Source organism: Urocitellus parryii, chromosome 10 (genome assembly GCF_045843805.1).
Source record: "Urocitellus parryii isolate mUroPar1 chromosome 10, mUroPar1.hap1, whole genome shotgun sequence".
In the NCBI taxonomy this organism is placed as follows: domain Eukaryota; kingdom Metazoa; phylum Chordata; class Mammalia; order Rodentia; family Sciuridae; genus Urocitellus; species Urocitellus parryii.
This window is the reverse complement of record NC_135540.1, coordinates 134,214,131-134,236,792: the sequence shown is the minus strand read 5'-3', so window position 1 is coordinate 134,236,792 and position 22,662 is coordinate 134,214,131. Positions and strand designations below refer to the sequence as shown.

Genomic DNA, 22,662 nt, shown 5'->3' with positions numbered 1-22,662 from the left:
AAGGAGAAAAACAAGCAGCTCCACGATGCCAGGAGGTCAGCGGCTTCACGCTGGCCAGCAGCTCAGGGCAGCCTTCTGTCCGTGGTATTGCCATCTCGGGAATTCACGGGGAAGGAAGATGACAATTTTCTCCACATAAAATACACTTCATAAAAAGCTTCAAAAATGCTATTTGGGACTGATCTATCGGGTGCCTGTATGAACATGTAACAATGGATCCCTCTATTTTGTATAATTACAAGGCACCAATAAAAATTTGGGAAAATACTATACGAAAAGGAATCTGGCACGAAAGACTGCACAAAATGCACTTTTTCAAGCCATCTAAAATGCCCTTACTCAATCATTGTAAACGTCCTTCATGTTGACGAGTTACTAACAATCTTTTGATTTAAACTAATTTGACAAATGGCTTCTGCTTGCAGCATTAGAGTGTTAAATTTGAAAGTATGAATAGCTGAGGCCCTGTTGAACTTGTCCACTGGATGGCAGCGTGGAACCACATTAGCTAAGCACAGCACAGGTGTCACCTGGAGAAGCCTCAATAAAACGGTTACTTCTTGCGCTTTAGGAGTCTTGTTAAGGAAATCAGGTCCTAAGCTGACCTGGTGAAGATTTGGGCCTATTTTTTCTTCTATTAGTTTCAGAGTCTCTGTTCTAGTGCCTAAGTCTTTGATCCACTTTGAGTTGATTTTTGTGCAGGGTGAAAGAGGTTTAATTTCATTTTGCTACATATGGATTTCCAGTTGACTTCCTTAACAAGATTCCTAAAGCATGTAAAATCAAGAATCAATAAATGGGATGGATTCGAATTAAATAGCTTCTTCTCAGCAAAGGAAACAATTAATAACATGAGGAAAGAGCCTACAGATTGGGAGAAAATCTTTACCTCATGCACCTCCAATAAAACATTGATCTCTAGGATATATAAAGAACTCAAAAAACTTAACACCAAAAAAAAAAAAACAAAAAACCAAATAACCCAATCAATAAATGGGCTAAGGAGCTGGACACTTCACAGAAATAGAAGAAATATATGAAAAATATATGAAAATGTGTTCAACATCTCTAGCAATTAGAGAAATGCAAATCAAAAATACTCTAAGATTTTCATCTCACTCTGTCAGAATGGCAATCATCAAGAATACAGACAACAATAAATGTTGACAAGGATGTGGGGAAAAAGGTACACTCATACATTGCTAGTGGGACTGCAAATAGGTGCAACCACTTTGGAAAGCAGTATGGAGATTCCTCAGGAAATTGGGAATGGAACCACCATTTGACCCAGCTTTGCCACTCCTCGGTTTATATCCAAAGGACTTAAAATCAGCATACTATAGTGACACAGCCACATCAATGTTTATAGCAGTTCAATTCACATGAGCTAAACTATGGAACCAAACTAGGTGTCCCTCAATAGATGAATGGATAAAGAAAATGTGGTATATATACTCAGTGGAATATTACTCAGCTTTAATGAAGAGTGAAATTATGGCATTTGTCAGTAAATGGTGGGAGTTGGAGAATATCATGCTAAGCAAAATAAGCCAATCCCACAAAACCAAAGGCCAAGTGTCTTCTTTAGTATGCGGATGCTAATTCACAATAAGGTGGGGTACGCTAGAGAAGAATAGTGTTACCTTAGATTAGGTAGAGGGAAGTGATGGGAAGGGAGGGGAGGGGATGTGGGGATAGGAAAGATAGTAGAATAAAACAGACATTATTATTGTATGTATATATGTGACTGCATGACCAATATGATTCTGCAACACGTACACTGAGAAAAATGAGAAATTATATCCCATCTATGTATGATATACCAAAGTACATAAATGCAATCTACTGTCGTGTGCAAGTAATTAAAACAAATAAAAAATTTTAAAAATGGTTACAACGGAAGGTGTGGATATATTTTAAACAAAGTTCTGCCTGTATTAGGAAAACTTTGGGCAGAGGGAAATGCAGAAAATCAATGCACTGCCTCTTCAAAATATGCAATTTTGTGGACTTTACATATATTTGTAGGCAAGGTCACCAAGGGTCCTAGTTTTTGCACTGAAAAAAGTCCATGTCCCCAGATAACTTCTGAGTCCTGGGTAAATGAGGACGTAGAGCATCAGTGGCTCCCTGCTGGTCTCCCTCAGAACCCACTCCCCATGGCAGTATTGCACCTGCTCCAATCTCTAAGTGACGCGCCCTGAGTGAGGTTTCTTAGAGGTAACAAGCTGCAGCAGAAGGCGTGCAGGAGCAGAACAAGATGTGTGTCCTGGTCCCTCTACTGCCACCAAGTATGAGAAAGTCACTTTTCTTCTATGTGTCTCAGTGAGTACTTCACTGCTGAAAGGATGCGTTTAGACCCTGTCTAGCTTAAACTGGAAACCACTCAAGTGGCAAGGGAGAGGGCTTCCGGCTGCCTCCACCTTCTCCAAGATCGTTTTTAAGTTGGGGATCTTTCTGATGGTGACCTTAAAACATGAATGTCAACAAAACTCTGTGCCATTTGGAATGACTGCCGAACAATCCACTATTGTCCACCCTACATCTGCACTGGTATTGATGAGGCAGAAGCTAGACTGTGGCAATCAGTTACAAAATGATGCCCTCGTGCCAAATAAGGCCAAATGACCCAAAATGGGATTTCAGAGTTGTGTGCAGAGGAAAAACACAAAACCAAACGTTGAGTTATAGCAATGAGACTGGAAAGCTTCGTTTACCATGCCAAGTTCAAACGTTTTATGCCAGATGAGTCGGAATCATCCCCGAATATACCTGATATTCACAGTGGGGACCCTTGCTTTCTCCAGCATGTTCAGATTACCCTGGCTATTCCAGACCCGTTTGGTCATGCAGGGAGTCAAAGCGAACTTGGAAGTCCACTTCCACTTGACCCTCACTGACCCTGCCACCCCTCCTCAACGAGAAGAGAACCTCCTTGCCTTAAACTCTAAGGGGGGGTTCTCCCTTCGATTCTGGGGCGGGTATTTCTCACTGCTTACTCTGTCTTCATTTCTACCTCTTTAATTTCCCTAAAAGGAGCTGGAAACTGCTTCTGTCTCAGTTGTGCACAGTGCAGTCTTGCTAAAGGCGTGTTTAAGGACTGGACTTTGGTTTCATTGCACTACTGAGAAGATTAACCACGTTTGGAGAGTCCAATGCACAAACATCATTCCTTTACTGAATACGTGTCTTTGTTCACAAAACATCAGTAAGAAAAATGAGCTGCTATATATTTCAGTACAACAATGCTACATATTAATGAAGACCCTCATTTTTGGTAACCAGTAATGGATCCAACTGAAATAAACACACTGATAATCTTTTTCTTTAAAAAAAAAAAAACAGTAATCAACAGAAGTCTGCAACAGAATTCAGCAACTTGCAAAGCTGATTCTCAGATCCCCACATGGTGTAAAGATTATATTTTTAAGGATGACAAGTCCAGTAGCCTGCAAGGGGCAGACTGAAGCAAGAGGGACACGTGGGTCAAGGGGCTATGGAGCCAGGAGAACAAAGGTGGGGTGGGGTGGTTGAACTGTAGTTCTCACATGTGCCACCATAGTGGAGGGTGTCACCAAGAGCCATCATGATGGCAGACCAGTGTGGCCAGACCTTTCCATTGTCCACAAACATCTGCAAAGGTAGCTTCTTAGGTAAAATCTCCAATTTTTAAGTATTAATAACTAATCTTAAAAAAACATTAAGTACTGTGCAGACCCACTGAGGATCTTCATTTGCAGTTTCTAACTTAAACCTTTATATGCAAACAAAATAGAAAATAAAGAAGTGATGTTCTTTGTTGGGGGTGGTTTAGATACTCACTACTGTTCAATACATTTTTTTAAAAAAAGTCACATATGTAATGTCTTTGTATTTTTGGCAACCACTGGTCAGTTATTAGGAGATGAGGATAATGAGAGCAATATGCCTAGCACCAAAAGAGAATAAAACGTCAGTGAATATCTGTCCTCTGGCACTTGACATAAACGTCTTTAAGTCATCAAAAGCATGTGCATCTGTGAAGTACAACAAAATATCTCAAAAATTTTAGCAGAAGGTAGGAATTTTTATTTTCTTGGCATATTAGCATTATATTTTCTATATTGTGTTATGAAAAAACAATTTTTCATTGTTTACATATACACTCAGCTTAAAATACTTACAAATACTTAAAGCATTAAAATTTGTAGCAATTTTTTCCTTAATCATTTCTACTGACTTAATGGAATCAGCCAATGAAAGTCAAGTACATGTGTTTAGTCTGTAACTGACCTCTTATTTTTTTAACATAATTGTTAAATAATCAGACCTCGCCTTCTTATTATGAAAGTCCCATGATTTTCAGGAATGCTATAGTTTAGTTTGTTGTTTTTCTGAAATCTTGTGACCTCCAAGGCAGGAATTGACAGCCAGCTTCCTGAGGATGACTGGGATCCAATTCACCAGGGTCATTGCTGGCAAAGCTGAACTATCAGACTCAGCAATTTGGAAATACATGGAAGAAAATCAAGGTATGGCTGGCTGTTCCTTCTTTTTTCTTTTATAGTCTTCTTGAAATTTTGAAAAAAAAATGCAATGATGAAAAGTTCAAAAGAAAGGAGGAGCAGACACTGGGCTCTCCCAGGAGTTGGACACATTTGCTGACCCGTCCACATGACTGGTGGAAGTTCACCCTCTAGCTAACGGTCCGGCAGACCACAGAAGATCCACAGACTCTGATGCTCCAACTTCCTGGGGAAGGCTCAAGCAAACAGTGGGCCAGGATGTGCTCCACACTTACTGGGGAACCTTTGTTCCCCAACAAAGGTTTTCTTAAACCCATGGCTTTCTCAAAAAAAAAAAATAATAATAATAAATAAAATAAAAATTTTTGAAATAAAAAGGGATGAATGAAAAAAAATTAAGAGTAGTCAAAGCTAATTTGAAAACTACTTACAATTAATTGTCAGATTTAGAATCACTCAATGGAATTGAGCCCAATGAAAGGCAACTGGACTGCTCTGGGTTTGTGAGAGGTTTTTAAAACATTGTACCAAAGATTAGCAGGCAGTTTGTGCTGTGTAAGCCAGAGACCCAACAGTAAGAAAAAAGTCCACTAACACGTTTCATTCTCTGCTTTCTAATTTAGTTGACGTCTGTCCCCTCTTATTTTTGGTGATGTGCCTTCTTCTCCCTTTCATCTAATCAAAACAAAGACATCTTCACTTTCCCCCAGTCTTTAATCTTCTTGGTTAGCTTTGATTACTTGCAAACATTACTTAGCTATCATGTGACTCACGATGTTTAAGACACTTGCTAGCGAGTACGGGTTTCTCAAGGAAGACATCAAAATAGCAACAGTAAATTGAAAAGTTCAAGGCAAAGTTTAAGCTTCTTGTCTTAATGTAAAGTAAATACAAAGGAAAAATACACTATTCTCATTGAGACCTACATATAGTTTATACATATATATATATATGTGTGTGTGTGTGTATATATATATATTACATATATAAATTCAATGTACTAAATGTACTATATGAAGTCAAATTAGTTTTAAATTTATTACCACCTCAAACAGTTGATCAACTTTGGTTTAATTATGTTAAAATCTAAAATTATTATTTTTCGAATTTAGTTTTCACCTGGGTGGAGAAAATTTTTTAACTGTATGTATAGGAGGCAATAGAAGCATGGGATGTGTTTTAAAAAAAGATTCTCCCAACTTAAAAGAAAACAGTTATCTAAATTTGTTTGATTAGTCTAAATCTTAAGAATAAAAAAAAAATAGTTGTAACATTCATTTTATGTAAAATGGAAGCCAACTTTATATTTAGCTTTGTAGCTTGATTGTTTATATATTTTGGTATTTTAAATATAATGTAAATAATCAGTTCAGCATGAACTAGCAATTATATGAAATGCAAATAGAAGTCCAATTTAAAAAGAATTAAGTACATACCACATGCTTTATTAAAAAAATGAAAGCCCATTATTACTTACATTATGTATTTACATATGTAAACATTTATTCAGGTAAATATAAAATAAAGTATAATACATACAATAAAAAATTTTCCTGAAATTATGACATGAAAACTATTAACCTGTTAAATAAGTGATGACTCTAACCAGAAACTCTAAAGGCAGCCTTTTCAAAGGACACTGAGACCTGAGCCTCATCTTAATGTCTAGGGTGAGTAGGTGGACAAGGAAAAACATGGCTGCCCAGTCTTTGGACAAAAGACCAGGTAGGTCTTCCCCTTCTGGAAAATGCACAGGGCCCCTGATGAATCTAACAGTCTTTGGGCTGTAAGTGACATTCTTCTAGCACTCGAGGGAGGTCACTAACTTCTGCAGGGGGATGATTCTGTGCATTCCTAAGAATACTTCAAAGGCACAGCAGAGAGAGAAAGAGACATCTGGAGATGCCATCAACCAGATTCTAATCTGCCTTCCAGAATCCAGTGTGAAGAAACCAATTTGAATCACTTTAAGAGGGAGACAGAAAAAGACACAGACACACAGAGAGGCCAAGACAAAAAAGACAGACAGACAAAAGGGAGATAAAGACAAGAGACAGGCACAGAAGATAAATGCCCAAAGACCTGTCAGAGCGCAAGCTCCTAGAGACACACAAAGACTCCCCGTTAGCCAACAGCACGTGAAGTGACTAACACATTCACTTGGATCCTTTTAAACACATTTCAGCAAAATTATGTCTTTGCTAGTTAAATAATAATTGCCCTGGAACAAGTGGTAACGCACTGGTTTTTGCTGGAATTTTCCGTTGCTCAAGTTTAATTGGCTCAATAGGTAGTACTCAATAGGTGGTACAACAATTCAGAAGAGTCAGGCAGCCCAGCTGCAGCAAGAACGGTTCCTTCCTTCCACCCAATTGCCCCCCAATTTCCTTTCCAAAAGTAACCACTGGGGCTGGTCCCTCACCAGCCTTTCCTATACATTCTGTGCAAACATAACCAAGCGTTTGTGTCTCCCTCCTTTCTGTTCATATCATAGTTGCCTCATGACCATGCACACAGGGTTGCAGTTTTCCTTGCATCTCTCTTGGAGCCACCCAGTTCTTTGAATGGGTATCCTCGATTCCAAGATGGATGAACGGTCACCCCCAGAACACACATCTAACCAGACCCTTACTGATGGCCACACTTAATGATTTTTGCTCTTGGGTTTGCAGCTAGAACTTCAACTAGTAGGAATTACTGCTTTGGGCTTAAACACACAATCATCACCTACTTAATGAAACTTGAAATATCTTACCTATGGACGCTGTGCAAATGTGGTGTGTGGAGAAAGACAAGATTGCCGATTGTCATGTCCTGGGACCTTCACCTCGGTTGCCATGTGAAACACTGGTTGAATAAATGAGGAAAGGCGGCACTATAACCAAAAGTCACAAGGGGACCAGTGCCATGTGCACATTCCTCAGTGGAGGAATCGACGTGGACTCAACAAAACATCCTCATCTTAGGAGCAATGTAATTCTGATCTGCCTGTCAATTGGAAAACTTCTGGTAGCAGCAAAAACTGCAGCAGAAACATCCTAAATAATGAAATGTGTTGCAGACTTCAAAAGAGGGCAGTGGATGAACAGCAAATTCAAGAAAAGTGGGTTTAGAAATTAGTAGAAAGTTAGGTGTATTCTACGATGTTCTCGAATTTCCAAATGCAGGGACCGCCCTTGTCCAGCGAGATTCCTTTTGGAATTAACTAGAAAATCAACTAGCAAATGTGGCCTTTGCCTTTCAGCAGGCTGGCTGACCCCTGCACAGCTGTCTCAGAAGAGGAAGCTTCCAGGGCGTGGACGGTCTCTGCATGCTCCAGCATAGCCACAAACGGGAAAAATGCCACAGGGCAGGCTCCTCAGTCAGGTTAGGGCAGCTTCCTCCCTGAGCTTAATGATCCAGGAACGGTGACACCTTTTTGAATGTCTTGGATGAGCACCTCTATTCTCCCTTTCCTGTTTTGTTATTGCTGTCATGGTTCTGTTTTAAACTCATGGGCTTAACAGTTAAAACAGGGGACACAGCTCATCACCCTAAAACCAATCAGCTGTCGTCCACGATGCTACTTGCCTTACGAGCACGCAAATCACCAGGAGGGAGATTGCAAGGCACCTCCTCTGGTAGGGCGCATTCTCCTTCGGACGCTGGTGCATTTTCCCACCACATTTGTTACAGCAACGACATATCGCAAAGATACAACCCACCACAGGTAGCAGAATAATAAATAACACTCCCAGGATAACGCACAGGATAACGCCGATCTCATAGTGGGCGATCTGTAATTCAAACAAAAGAAACAACACAAACGGTCACACAAAATACAAAGTGGAACATCCCCGAGTGGACACAATTCATTTTTTTTTTACCTATTCACTATCACGAGTTGAACCTTAATGTGCATTTGAAACTCCCTTCTGAAACAGAATTAAGTTATTAGAATATGGTAACAAGGGATTACTATCTTCCTTTCGATTCCCAGGAAGGTGTCCAAACCAGGGTCAAATTGTGAATGGTTTATTTTTTTTTCACTTTTAAAAAATTTGTTCTTTTTAATTATACATGGCAGTGGAATGTATTTTCAGATATTATACATACATGGAGTATAACTTCCCATTTTTGTGTTTGTGCATGATGTGGGCAAATGGTCTAATTTTAATCCCAAATGTATTTTGTTTGCTTGTAAATAGTTTGATAAGTCTTGGCCAGAATACCTGCACAGTGAATCCTCTATGTAGATAGGACACACAAAGTTATTAAAGATTCGAGGCAGTCTGGATTGAATCAGTTAGCGACAAATTCATGGTTTCAAAAGAATCTGGAATAGATCTAGATTTAGAACAAAGGCCCAGGCTTTCTGAGTCTGATGGTAAAATAGAGTCCACTTAGTTTTCCATCCATACATTGTGGTGTATGACTAGAGGAAAAGTGCCTGATTGAGTAGCAGGAGCAGGGTGGACACTTAATGACACTTCCCATGCCACACACATGAGGCATAACCCACGGAAGTACTGGGCTTGGCAGTCCATGTCTAAGACTGGTCCCAAGTTCCCAGGAACAAGTACAACTTCTAGATGCAATCATAGGAATAACTATATTTTCATTAACACCACTGGCTTTATTCCAAGGAAAATGAAAATGAGTGAAACTTGACCTGCTCCAATTCATGCATATACCTACATTTCTTGAGAATGGCAGAAAATTGCAGTTGGCAGTGGGCAACCTACAGACAAGCTAGACAGCAATAGATGCTGAGGCCAAGCAGAGCTAAAGGAAACACAGATCCCGTTCTTACAGCTGAGCACTGAGAGCCACTCTCCTGCCTGAGTTCCTATTCCACCTCGCCTGACCCTAGTTTTCCATAATAATCAAGCAAAGTCTATTTTCTTTTGTTGCCATGAATTTGGCGATAGGCAAGAAGGCCTGGGGGCAGCAACCCCCTCTTGCCTGTTCATCCTGTAACATGTCAGAAGCTGAACATCAGCAAACTAACCAAGAATGGCCTGAGGACCCAACGATCCTTGCTCTGGAGATCTGCAGAACTAAACAGCATCCTGTGACGAGGTATTTGGGATCACATGTGCATGACCTGGCCCACTCCCTGTGAAAAGACACCTGCCAGTCTGGAAGCACCCATCAACTGCCTGTATAAGCCACTCCCAAGTCAGCTTCCTGGCAAGATAGGCTTGTGACAAGAGTCCCTCATCTCTTCCAGCTGTTTTTCAAATGAAGTTACCTGCCTTGGCTCAACACCTTGACTCTTGACTAAATTGATTTGGGATGCAGCAAATGGCCAGACCTGGGTTAGGTCACATTCCTGGGAGCAAATACTTCCTCAGTCCTCGACCCCATCAGCATACTGTGTGGGGAGGAGAATCACATGGCCTAACATAATGACATGCACTAATTACATGAATTCATATCAAGAAACAGTAATTCACTCTCTGGGTGAATGCTTGAGTATTAAAGCAGGTGCATGTGACACTTGAATACCATCTACTTCAATATTCATATTAAAATGCTAAAAAGAAAAACAAAGTGGCTGAATTTTGATGCATTCATGAGTTACATTTGTATGCTTCACCTTGACCCCCTTCCCACCGCCGTGAAGAGCCATGTGCAGCAGATTCTTCAACACTTCCTCAAAGACTAGTGTCTTTGGCCAACTAAGGAACCATCCCAGACACTCCAAACTCCTACATACTTACCTATTTTGCTATTCCAAATATTCTATTTATTACTCTGAAAGGAATTTTAAACCCTTTCTGAATCACAGGAGACACTAAACCCAAGCCCAGGAAGAAGGTATTTTTAAATGTTGACAATGCACTAATTTAGCTTCAAGTACAAATTCTGTACTTTCTGTAGAACCTTCCCCATGTCCCAATGTTGCTGGCTAAATCAGGCAGTATCGAGACTCAGAATGCATCATTTTGAAAGTTGACTCCTAAGCTAAAGGCTAGCCAAGATCTGGGAGTATGCAAATTATTTTTTGATACACCAAGATCTTAAAGCACTAGATTATGCTCAAGATAAGATTAAAGATGAATGCAAAAACAACAATGAAATGAATAACTAAAAACCATCAAAGGGAAGGCAGCAAAGAAGAACAGAAAGCTCTAAGCAAAGCAGCACTACTTACTGCCTTCAGGCAAAGAGCAACATGCGAGCGACAGCAGACATGAGCTTTACCTTCAGGATCAAGACTATGTTTTCTGGCTGTGAAGTCAAAGCAGTGGAGGAGTTTGTGTGTAGCAGAGGCAGCGGCATCAAGAAAACAGACAGGAAAAGTCACGTGAGTGATTGACCACAACCAAGAACATTAGCATCCCGCACAGAGAAAATCAACCAACAGAAGAACAACGTAAGAAAGAAGTGTAATACCCGAGTGTGCATTTGAGGAACTGTTCTGAGTAGAGCCAAGTTCTGAAGCTTACATTTCGATTACTGAAAGCTTCTTGGTTTTGTTTTGTCTTTGTACTAAGAACCCAGGGGCACTTAACCACAGAGCCACATCCCCAGCCCTTTTTATTTTTTATTTTGAGATAGGGGCTCACTAAGATGCTTAGGGCCTTGCTAATTGCTGACGCTGGCTTTGAACTTAGGATCTTCCTGCCTCAGCCTCACAAGCGGCTAGGATTTCAGGCGTGTGCCACACCTGGAGAAAGGTTTTTAATCAGTACGGGTCACTTGTGAAAAAGTGAATTAGAAAGTCACAAATGCTTAGCATGCTAACCATGTGATCTTCATAAAAGAGAAAACCAGAGGCTGCCTAGAGTCCCATCCTCTCTAAAATGAAATCTGCTGGTGTCCTCCTGGCTTCACAGTGGTCAATGGAGTTCCGCCATTTTTATTCCAAACTTTTCAATCTGTTCTGTATCATCTAATCTTGGCTTCAGGTGCCTGTTCTTCTCAACCATCCTTGACCATCTTAAGGTATTTGTTGTCACCCTATAAAATGTCCCCAGAACGTGTCCTGTGTGCTGCCCTTCTTCATTCTGGGCTCTCCCGTGCTGCATCTTCACCCAGAACGTTATTCTCATTTGCTCTTCTCCTGATGAAACTCAACACTAAGTCTAGGTGTTGCCTCCTCAAGACATTGGGGTGCCCAACATCCTCTACTTACCACCATGGAGCCCTACACTTGGCCTGTGGCAGCAGGGATGCTCCGTAGAGGATACAGCTATCTCCACACCCTGCTCATGTCTGGGAGAGCAAGACCTGCGACAGTCATGCCCACCGTGTGCTCCCAGGTGCCCAGCCCAGGACCGGGCACTAACAGTCACCCAGTCAAACTCTGATGAACTGATGAACTGAGGAACAGGAGACCCAACCGTATACTGTTCACCAACAACTCCTGAACAATGGTGCAGAGATGGGGGCTGGCAGTGTTGGGGATAGACCAACCCATAGTGAAGATGCGATGAGTTTTCCATAAAGCTAGATTTGCTCAATTTATAAAACTATCCTTTTCTGGTGATATGTGTAGGAAGGAAAACGGAAGTCATTATGGATTTTATGCTTAATTTTTTGTATGTATATGTGGCCCTGAGGATTAAACCCAGGAGCACTCTACCCATAAGCCACACCCCTAGTCTTTTTTTAATTCTATTTTTGAGACAGGGCCTTGCTAGGTTGCCCAGGCTGGCCTCAAACTTTCAATCCTTCTTCCTCAGCATCCCAAGTTGGTCCCATAGGCTTATTAACCCTCAGGCCTCAGTATCCCAAATGTGCCAACCACAAGCACTTCACAGTGAGTGTTAAAAACACTGACTTCCGGGCTCTACCCTAGAGTGTGTGAGTCAGGAGATGTGGAAAGACCAGCAATGTCTTTAATAAGAGCCCTGGTGATTGTAGCGTTATTCTGAACTCACAGTTAGGTCAGTGTGGGACCCCTGCCCTAGTCTGGCTACAATGGCTCGCCACTCTGGGCTGTGGCCAGGGCAGAGCCACCCAAAAGTTACAATAATCAGCCGATTCTTTCATGTTCACTTCTTCCACCCAAGAGTCACCCTGCCCTGATCCACATGATAGGGTGGCAGCCCACACCTCTGGAGAGCTGGGTGCATTTCACTGTTTCTCTTTCCACGCTGGCTGTCATGCAGATCTTATCTTCTGTGTAATGTGGCAATGTGAGTCCTGGCTCTGCCACTTAGTGTCTGTGATTCTGTAGCTCATTATGGTCACTTAGGGAGCAATTAAAACATACCAGTAGCCAGCCAACCCTGAACGACTACATCAGAATGGGGTCTAGACATTGCTATCCACACTCCACTGAGCTTCAGTTTCCTGGCTGACAGAATGGGAATAAGCCGAGACCATGCCTTATGCTGCTATTGCAAGAACTACATGAGAAAATGGCAGGAATGTGATTTGTGCCTTCTTCTATTCCAAGTGTCTTGATGAATGTTAAGTGAACTGATACTCTCAAATTCTTAAGACCAATGCCTGCCAGGTTGATGCTCAAGTGCCACCTGAGCTCCAGGAGCCTTGATTCCTGGTGGTGCACTACCCTGCCCTGTGCTCTCCATGTGCCATGGAAAGGGAACTGAACTTTCTTATTGGCAGAGTGTCCTCTCCCCCTGGGAGGGCCGGAAATGGGAGCTAAGTCACTTATGCCTTAGATAAGTAGATGGCATCCAAACTCACCACCCTGCTTGTGTGAGCTCCTAACATTTACTAAATGCCGCATTGGTGCCCAGTGATTTTTTAGGATGTTAGTGCTAGTGAGTTTGTCACAGCAACAGGGACGAGTCCCAAGCCCTGTACCTTTCCCCAGAGGAAACATAAAGAAAGGGCAAGGAAATAAGTGAGAAATGAAATAAATGAGGAAAGGATGAAGCAGCTGAATCTAGTAGGGAGCTGATCAAGAAATAAGAGTAGAGGTAAAACACCACCACATGGAAACGAATCCAGTAACCATGACAAGGAAATTCCTGAGTCCCGCTGACAGAGATGCACAGAACAACCAAGATGGCAAGCAGCAGGTGGGGAGGGTCTGCTAGGAGAACGGACTCAGGGAAAGGTTTCTCCTTGAAAACTGTGGATGATACTTACCGGTTATCAGTGGGAGGTGGTTTTAAGGAATCTACCCAGATGCCCCAAGCCAGGCATTCTATCACGGTGAGAACCCTGTCCTTCCTCTTAGTTGACAAGTGCTAGGCTTGCCTTCTCGAGCTGCCTTCCAGGCAGAACCCCAAGGGAGCATGTCACTGAGTGACACCATGCTGTACTCCTCTTGTACCGTCAACCAGGATGTGGAGGGTCTGGGAAGTGGCTCACCCCCAAGCTCTGACCCCCAGGAGAACGTATTCCGGAGCTCTGCGGAAAGGGCTGAGCGTGGTGTGGCTCACTTCTGTATCATGAGCCCAGGCCCTGGCAATAAATGGGGTGGACACTTCAGCTGCCCGAGTCCCCTCTGGCTCAGCACCTCAGGTGGACAGACGAGTCTTGTGAAAACCAGAAGAATCAGCAGATATCGGTCACATGGAAGTACGTCTGGGGCCCAGCACGTGCTGAGGAGATGCTGGGATTCCGTTTGAGGGCACTCGGACCATCAGAGTTGTTTTGAGGTCATCTGTTCACTGCTCCTTTCTCATCACAGCTCCATGATCCCCCTTTAAGGCTTACTCAAAGGCCAGGAGAGCTTAGTCACCCCCCACCCAGACTTGCCTCCACCTGCCTCATCCTGGCTGTAGAATCTCTCACAGGTTCTCTGAGAGCACATGCAGTACTCCTTCCTCAGCAAACTGGGGATTCAGTCACACTGCAGTAACAGGTAACTTGGGATGTGACCATTTCTGCCCAGGGACAATCACCCACTCTAAAAATGTGTGGCTGAAAATGTGCAAGGACAGCTGAGTCCGTGACACTCTCTGCACACAGCCAAAGAGCTCAGATAAGACCTGTTTCTTCCAAAGCAGTCCTGTGGCTTGGGACAAGGCTCCCATTCATTGATGCTATTTGTCCTTTCAGAGTCAGAAAAGGTCTGGGTGTGAATCCCAGCTTCCTCACTTAGCCACTGGGTGACCTTAGGCAAGTTCCCTTGGCCTCCCTGAGTGCAGGACTTCTTCTGCCTTTACAATGGCACAGTTGCTTGCTCCTTGGAAGGCTGTCCTTGTGAGAGTTAGAAACAAGGCAATGCTCATAGCCCAGAGCCTGGCACAGGCAGCCGGAGATGGCGGCTCCTACTTTCACAGGGAAGATGGTGAGCTAGTGTAAGAACAGGCTTTCAGAAGCTGTTGAGTGGCCTGGTGCTTCCGCCAAGTGTTTTTGGTGGATGTAAGACTTTACTTGTCACTCTCCTGGCCTTTCAGTCAGTCTTAAAGGCCAGCTGCACACGGAGTCCTCCCTGGTTTCCCCGGGGCAGGGTCCCTCTCTGAACACCCTGGCCCTGGTCACGGGGTACACATCCCCCTCCATCTCGCCAGCCAGTTACCCAGGGTCTCAGTCTGCACAGCTGCCATGACAGAGCATCACAGACACGGTGGCTTCCACAGTGGACACTCATGTCCCCCGCAGTTCTAGAAGCTGGAGAATGCCACGTCAAGGGGCCGGCAGGGCTGGTTTCTGTGCTGCCTCTCTCCTGGATGGCTTGAGGGCGCTCACCTTCTGGCTGGAGCATCACGTGGTTTTCTCTGCCTGACTGTGTCCTCGCTTTCCCTTCTTATAAGGACACCAGTCATAATGGATGAGGGCCACCCTAACCCTCATCTCAGTAATTACCTCTTTGAAAATCCTTTGTCCAAATATAGTCACGTTCTGAGCTCCTGAGTAAGACGACGCGGACGTGAGAATTCTGGATGCAAGTCAGCCATATCATCCAAGCATTTGTCTGTTTCTTTTCTTGGCCTCTCTTTCGCCAACTCTGAATTCTTGGAGGAAGAGCCATACTCTGGCATGTTTGAACCCCTACCATGCATTGATCCTAACTGGAACTCCATAAATATAAATTAAGCAACTACACTGTAATAACTAAAGGGGAGAAAAAGCCTGGGTAAAAAAAAAAAAAGTCACAAAAGAGAAGGGGTCCAAGGGTCACTCACTCCTTGGAACAAAAGGTCTACACTTGTGACAGCTTTTGAATCTCCTTAGGAAGAAAGTCCGCTGAAGAACCCCAAACAGAGATCACTGACTCAGCTGCCCAGCTCCTCCGCCATCAAGGGACCCAAAGATGCAGCACAGAGCCAGGAGAAAGAGACCAGGAAGGCTCGACCCCAGGACCACTCACCTGGACAGTCCTTACCTGTGTGCCTGTGCTATGTGGACACAGTGAAGTCGTCCTCGGTGCCTGCCCATGCCCTCGGGCCTCTACCATCCTGGTGTGCCTCCTCAGACTTCTAACTACTGGCATCGTTAATTCTGCTCGAGGGCTTTCTCCAGAACCACAGAAGGTCAGAAGTACTTAGAAGTGAACGCTGTCCTCCACACTTAGGCAGCCCTTAGGCAGTGCCGCTTGGTCTTGGTATATAGAAACTGCAGCTCCCTGACCCTTCCTTCCCCAGGTAACCTGGAGGCTGATGTTTTGCAGGTTCCCAGGGCTCTTCTGCAGTAGGCAGTTGTTACCCCTGGGCAGGTGGCTCATTGGAACCCTTCCCCACATCCCAGTTGGTGTTCCCTGCCTCTCCCTGTTCTTCACTCCTTGACTCAGGGGGCACTGGGGACAACTTATCAAATGCAGCAGTTACCTGACTAAACCCAACCCTCCCAAGATGCCCTGACTTCTTTGGTGTCTTTGCTTAATGAAATCCCTTCTCCCTGGATAACCGTAGAAAGTGTGATCCAATTCCACCTTAAGGGAACAATTCAGTTCATTCAAGTGGGCTCAGGTCTGTATCCTCTCTCTATCCTCCCCCATTGGTTTTTATTCAGTATCCCCGAGGGCAGAGCAGCTCCCAATTTAATACTAAGCTGAGCATGAAGGAGCTGCCCAGTTAAGAATCCTGGAATGGTCAGTGCAGTGGCACTGAAGAGTAAAATGCTTTCGCAGTGAGCTGCATCCAGGAAGGAGTAAGGCTCCTCCGCCATCTCAGGCTTTCCTGCCATCAGATATAAATGACATTTAGAGAAGGTTTTCTCTTTGACTTCTATATTCACTTTTCTCTTGAGTAGCATTTTATTGCAAATTGAGAATATGATGAGGTCATTCATAACTCTAGCACCTGAGGTCACTGTCCACTGGGCAAGTGTTAACTGCCCCCACTCAAACACTAGCACTGAGATTTGTGGCACTAGTCAGTAAAGAATGTCCACCAGGACCTCTGCTTACTGGAACTCAAGGACCTCAGCTACTCTAGCAGAGAACAGGGCCACATGCCTTGCTTACCTTGCTAAGGACCGAGAAAGTGACCAACAGACTCAACTAATTTTTATTGTTCTCCATACAAGGCAGCAATTATTTGTCTGTGGGTTTCCCAGAAAACCTACTCTCATCACAAACCAAGATCAAAAGAACGAACTTCCTTCCCTTTAGGTGGCAGTCACAAAACCAAACCAGTGAATCCGCAGCACCGTGGGAATCAGGCAGAGAGGCACTTTCTGAGATTCTGTCCACTTGCCTGCAGATGGGGCCCTGACTCACCTTCCTTTCTCTCTGGTCAACCTACCTGCTTCCTTCACACCTGACCCTTGGCTCACGTGGTTCCCAGTCTGGGATGAGACAGAGACACCTCCCACCTGCTCCTGACCTCTTATCCTTTCCACCCCAAAGTCAATCCCTCTTGGAGGAGCTTCTGTGCAGAACCAGCTCTTTTCCCTCCCTGTTTTCTGAAGGTCACTTATAGAGGTGAAGCTGCTTTCTAACCGGTCGTCTTCTAAAACGAAGCACACTGTCACCGATTGCAGAGATTTTCAAACAAGTCTACTCTTATCCCTTTGCTAAAAAAATGTCAATATTTCTTTGGGGGAAATTTTGACTTTTTAACAACACACAGTTTGAAAGATTTTCTTCCAATGCTACTTTTGAAATTTCTGCTGTCATTCAAATGGGATCCATAAGGTTGTTCAATGGTCGATAACAAAGGATACTGAAATTACTGATTAAATAATGGCTGTTTGAAGATCTACTTGCCACTCAGCCACGATTTTTCTCATACATGTTATTTTTAATAACAAACACATCAATAAAAAATTACCTCATCATAAACAGCTGAGACTTCAAATTTGTTCCGTATAAATTTTCTGATGGAGTCTGGGGGAAAAGAGCCACAAAACAGCAAAATTATTTTTTCAGGAAAAATATAAAATGCATATTTAGAAAAAATAGGTTTATCTATGCTTACAAATTATTACTTTTATGTATAGTATTCTATGGTTTTGTTCTTATTTTTTAATGTAGGTAAATAATTGAATTAATGAGCCCTTTGACTCATTAATTGAAATCGAAGAAGCAAATATTTTTGATTCACTGTTTTGCCAGTGGCAGAATTTAAAGGGTTGCTATTCTAAAGGTTTCATAATTTCTCATGATATACCTTAATATTTATTTACCAGCAAACAAAAGGCAGCTCATTAACAATCACTAATAAAATGTTATGTTCAAATTTCTAATTATTATTTGCAAAAAACTTACCTTTTGATAAGTCCACATTTGCATAATATTTTTTTAAATGAGTCTAGAAGTCAACCGAATCCAAAAGTACTTAGTATAGGAAACCCCTCTGTTTCCCATGAGCAGAGCATGAAATGTCATGCAAAATTGCATTTTGTCCTCCCGTTTCATTTTCCTGCATTTTCAAATTCTCATAGGGCTGGACCAGAAACAAATGATACAAGACAACCGAGGCAGGACAGTGAAGCCGGACAGTGAAGGACATGCTAAGGAAGCAAATAGGGACTGGTGAGCAAGCCAAGGCTCCAGCTCCCCCTCCTGTTGAGCCTCCTGCCCACCATGCCACCCACAGTCACATCCCAGGAATAGCTTGTGTGATGCTCGGTCTGCACCCGTCACATCTGACCAGTACCAGGATCGGGGTAAAAGAACCCACTATGAATACTTTTTTAAAACAAGGAAGATCAGATTTACATGCTGGAAAACAAAGCAAAACACATCCCAACAGGGTTTTCTGGAAAACAACTTCCATTCGATACACAGAAGACACCGGAGAAGGTGTTTAAAGATTAGGCTGCAGGAAAAGGGATAGGGACTGGGGAACCCAGGCAGTTTGTCCATGGCACCCACAGGCTGCACAGGGGCAGGAGGGAGCCCAAGGCAGACCTGCCCAACAGGCTGCCTTCCTCTCAACCAAGCTTTGGTCTGTCCTGTAGATTAGACTTCTATCAGAATTTCACTGGATTAAGTGATACTGGTCTTGGAAATCAAAATTGGGTCATTGTTCCCCTGGTGCTGAAGATTAAACACCCCAGAAACACTGAGGCAAGCGTAGAAAGTGAATTTTATTTAAGAAAGAGACAGAACAGAGATAGCAAGCTTCTTCGGAGAGAAGTTAGGGCCAAAGCTGATTGCCCATGGGAGTCAGGGGGTCTTGCTTTTTTATAGAGCCCCCGTTCCTTCCTGCAGCGGGTGGCCCTTTCTCTCTGGTGTCTGCCAGCCCCTCCAGGCTGTGTGGAGTAAGTAGGTCCACTCTGAACCTGGGGAGCGGGGGAGGTATCCTGGGAGCAGGAGCCAACCCTGCGGAACCCAGCTCTGGAACTGGAGCTATTCTGTCTGTCTGCCTCATTCAGACACCAGGCCAGAGGACTGCGATTGCAGAAAGTCTCCCTGAGGCTAAGCAGGGACAGATCACATCCTCTGAGTGAACCTGGACAAGGCTCTATCAATAGCACATACAACAGAAGACTCCTAGACAGAGGAGGCAGCTTGGGCCATGGCAGCCCAAGTTCTAGCAGGTTCTACCAGAAGTGTGTTTGAGGACCCCCCAGCCTCCCCCTGGTGGTCCTGGGAGTCCGAGGAATGGTCCTAGCTACATCTATATCACTACCCTCCCTGCAGCTGACTCTTGTTCTTTGGCTGCCAGTAGACACTGTCCCCTTGCTGTGAGGGCAAAAACCCATCTAAGCTTTTGGAGCAGAGATGTTCTCACTTCCTGTGGGATAGAGCAGCACTCTCCTATAGAAATACAGTGGGAGTCACTTAAGTGATTCCATTATTTATTTGTAGTTTAATATATATTGAGGAATGACAGCTGAACATATTTATGGGATACAAGATAACAGCATGACTTTTGAATACCAAGTCAGGGCTAAACAAAGTCAACCAACCCAGCCCCAACCCAGCCGTCGCCTCAAACATCTGATGTCCAACCGAAGAATGGATAAAGAAAATGGGGTACGTCTACACAATGAAGTTCTAGTCAGCCCTACAGAGGAATGAAATCACGGCATTGGCTGGTAAATGGACGGAACTGGAGAACATCACACCGAGTGAAAGAAACCAGAAAGTCAAGGGTTGAATTTCTCTCTCCGATACAGAAAAATACGAGATTTTCATGGGATTCCCTCCCCTGCTTTTTCCCCTAGAGCAAAATAAGGGGGAAAAAGGAAGAAGGAATCCCATGAAAATAGAAGGGAGGTCAGCAGAGCCAAGGAAGGGGAGTGAAGTGGAGGGACTGGTAAAGGGAAGAACTGCCGAGTGAATTTGACCAGATTATGTTATGTCCATATATGAATTACACCACAGGGAATTCCACCTGGACGTGTATCTACAAAGCCCCCATTTAAAATCAATGAACAAATACAAGGAAGACCAGGAGACCAGAGGAAGGGGAACGGCGGGGGATGGAGGGGAGGGAAGGAAGTAGTACTGGGGGTTGAAATGAGCAAATGATATTTCATGCAGGTACAATGACATCAAAATGAAACCCACTATTATGTATAACTATCGTGCACTGATAAAACATTTAAAAATGCTTAAGAAAAAAGTTGGTATGTCACATGCCATTTCAGAAGAAAGCATTCTTAAGAAATTTGCACTTTTCTTTTCGTTTGAGCTAGGTAGACCAGGAGGGCAGGGTAATTCCATGTATCTAGCAGTTTCTTATTCGCATTGTATAAAGTTTTTCTTTAGTAGTGTATTGAAGAGATTTTTCAGGTTCAGAACTTTTTATTTTCAACAAGTTGATGAAGATGTGCCAAATAAATAAATACATAAATAAAAATAAAAAAATAAAAATTTAAACACAAAATTTTAAAAAAACAAAACAACATTTGACATCTTCCACGACAGGCATCTTTGAGATCTGTTCTTCCAGCGACATTAAAGTGTACATTATCAGCTCCTAGCCACTGTGCAACAAATTAAAAAAAAAAAAAAAAAGAATCAAACAACTTCATTCCTCTTATCTGAGGCATTATGTCCTTTGATTGTCGTTCCCTCCTTCTCCTGCCCACCCCTCAGCCTCTGTGGCAGCCATCCTACCCTCTGCTTGTTTGATTTCATTGTTTTGATTCAACAGTGAGAATATGCCGTGATTGTCTGGCTTACTTCACCTGGCGTGACAGTCTCCAGTTCTCCGTATGTTGTCACAAATGGCCAGCATCTCTTCCCTTCTGCAGGTTGAATAGTGCTTCAGTGCGTATCTGTACATTTTTTAATCCACTCATCCCTTGGTGGACACAAGGAGATTCCTTAACGTGGCTACTGTGGATAGTGCTGTGGTGAACACAGTGTGCAGGGACCTCCTAGACACACTAATTTAAAATCTTGGTAGATATCCAGAAGTGGAATTGCTGGGTCATATGAAATTCTATTTTTAGTTTCTTGAGGAACTTCCATACAGTTTTCCATAATGGCTGCACTGAAATTCCCACCAACAGCATACAAGAGTTCCCCTTTTCTCCAGTCTCACCAACATGTGCCATCTCTAGGCTCTTTGGTAATATTCATTCTAATAAGTGATATCTGTCAGGTACTATGTCACTGTGGTTTTAATTTGCATCTTGCTAATGACTGGTGACATTGAGCCTTTTTTTTCATATGTCACCTGGTGATTAAGGTACCCATCAACCCCCAGGTGACACACAAGACAAGCCACAAACACCTTAACCCAGTGCTTACCAAGGATGACAACATCATGACCAACACCAGCACTGATGGTTTCCAAGTAAAAGATTTTATACTGACATTTCCCATCCCCTTTGCCAATTTTTCAGCCCCATGAGTGCAGAGCCCAGTGCGGGTTCTAAGTCAGGTGAGCCATGGTAACGGCAGCCTCCATTTGTTCTGAGTGTGCTGTGCACTTAAACCTGACCCAGTCTTCAGGGTCATTTAACATTATCTAACCATCTGTCCAGTGCAGCCATCTGCCAAGTGCCCACCATGAGCCACGCCATGTGACACACACAGGGCAGGACGGAGAGATCCTGGGCCACTCTTGGGAAAATAGCCTTCTCTTGCCCTCCAGGAGGCTTCCATGTGGAGATGACAGTGACACCAGATCCTTCCTGGGCTCTTGGGGGCGCCTTCCACCACAGGGTCGGAGGCTCTGGCCCCCTCTGCCACACAGCAATTAATTCATCTCCCAGTATGCCAATTCCATGGTTTTTTCAACAACGAAATATTTTCTTGACATATCAAAAAGGTGGATGGAAGGCATTTCAGCTAACAGATGAGGAGGTTATTTTCTTAGTGAAAGATGGTTTCTCCGTGTCTGAACTTGCAGAATCATGTGCAGGACTCCAGAAGAGGGGCTCTTCAAGGTCCAGGAACGGCTGCTGAAAACCTCTCCTTGTTCAGCTTCTGGATCTTATGCCTTCTCACCTGGGGGTTGCTCGTAGTTTTATATGAGGATATGAATCAGGAAATCTATCAGCAGGAGGCTAATTCTGATTCCCTTGCATTACACATGCATCAACTTAGAAGGTAGCTGGGTTTGGTTCTTGGCTCTGTGTGTCAATTCTCTACAGAAGTGGTGTGATGTCTCAAGTCACAGTAATAAGTGCCCTGTGTGTGAACCTACATAGGATGGATATACCTCCCTTAGCCCAGTCAAAACTCACCTTTGACCAAGACATTTCTGTTCCCTCACTGACTTCTTTAATACATATGCAGTTCAACCTCAAGGTGGGCCTAGTAGAATTTCACTCTCGAAATGTTTCCTTGGAAAGTGAATAGAGAATTCTAAAACCCCTGTTGTTTGCGGCTGATTTATCAGCTGTGTCTTGAGCTTAAGTGCTCTTGGAAAGATTCTGCTGATGGTATCTG

General features: G+C 43.4%; 1 protein-coding gene across 12 annotated transcripts in view; it reads right to left on the bottom strand.

Moving 5' to 3' along the window:
- The window catches only part of Prom1 (prominin 1), a 129,664-nt gene that overhangs the window by 70,865 nt on the left and 36,137 nt on the right, over nucleotides 1-22,662 (bottom strand). For 10 of the 12 annotated variants that reach the window (XM_077803086.1, XM_077803078.1, XM_077803081.1 and 7 more), the window contains 2 exons: nucleotides 17,636-17,691; nucleotides 8,076-8,281 (listed from right to left, as the gene is read on the bottom strand). In XM_077803086.1, coding sequence (XP_077659212.1) covers nucleotides 8,076-8,281; nucleotides 17,636-17,691 — 262 coding nt within the window. Of the gene's footprint in view, nucleotides 1-8,075; nucleotides 8,282-10,694; nucleotides 10,815-17,635; nucleotides 17,692-22,662 lie in introns of those variants that run through there. The other 2 variants (XM_077803087.1, XM_077803084.1) reach the window with 2 other exon arrangements.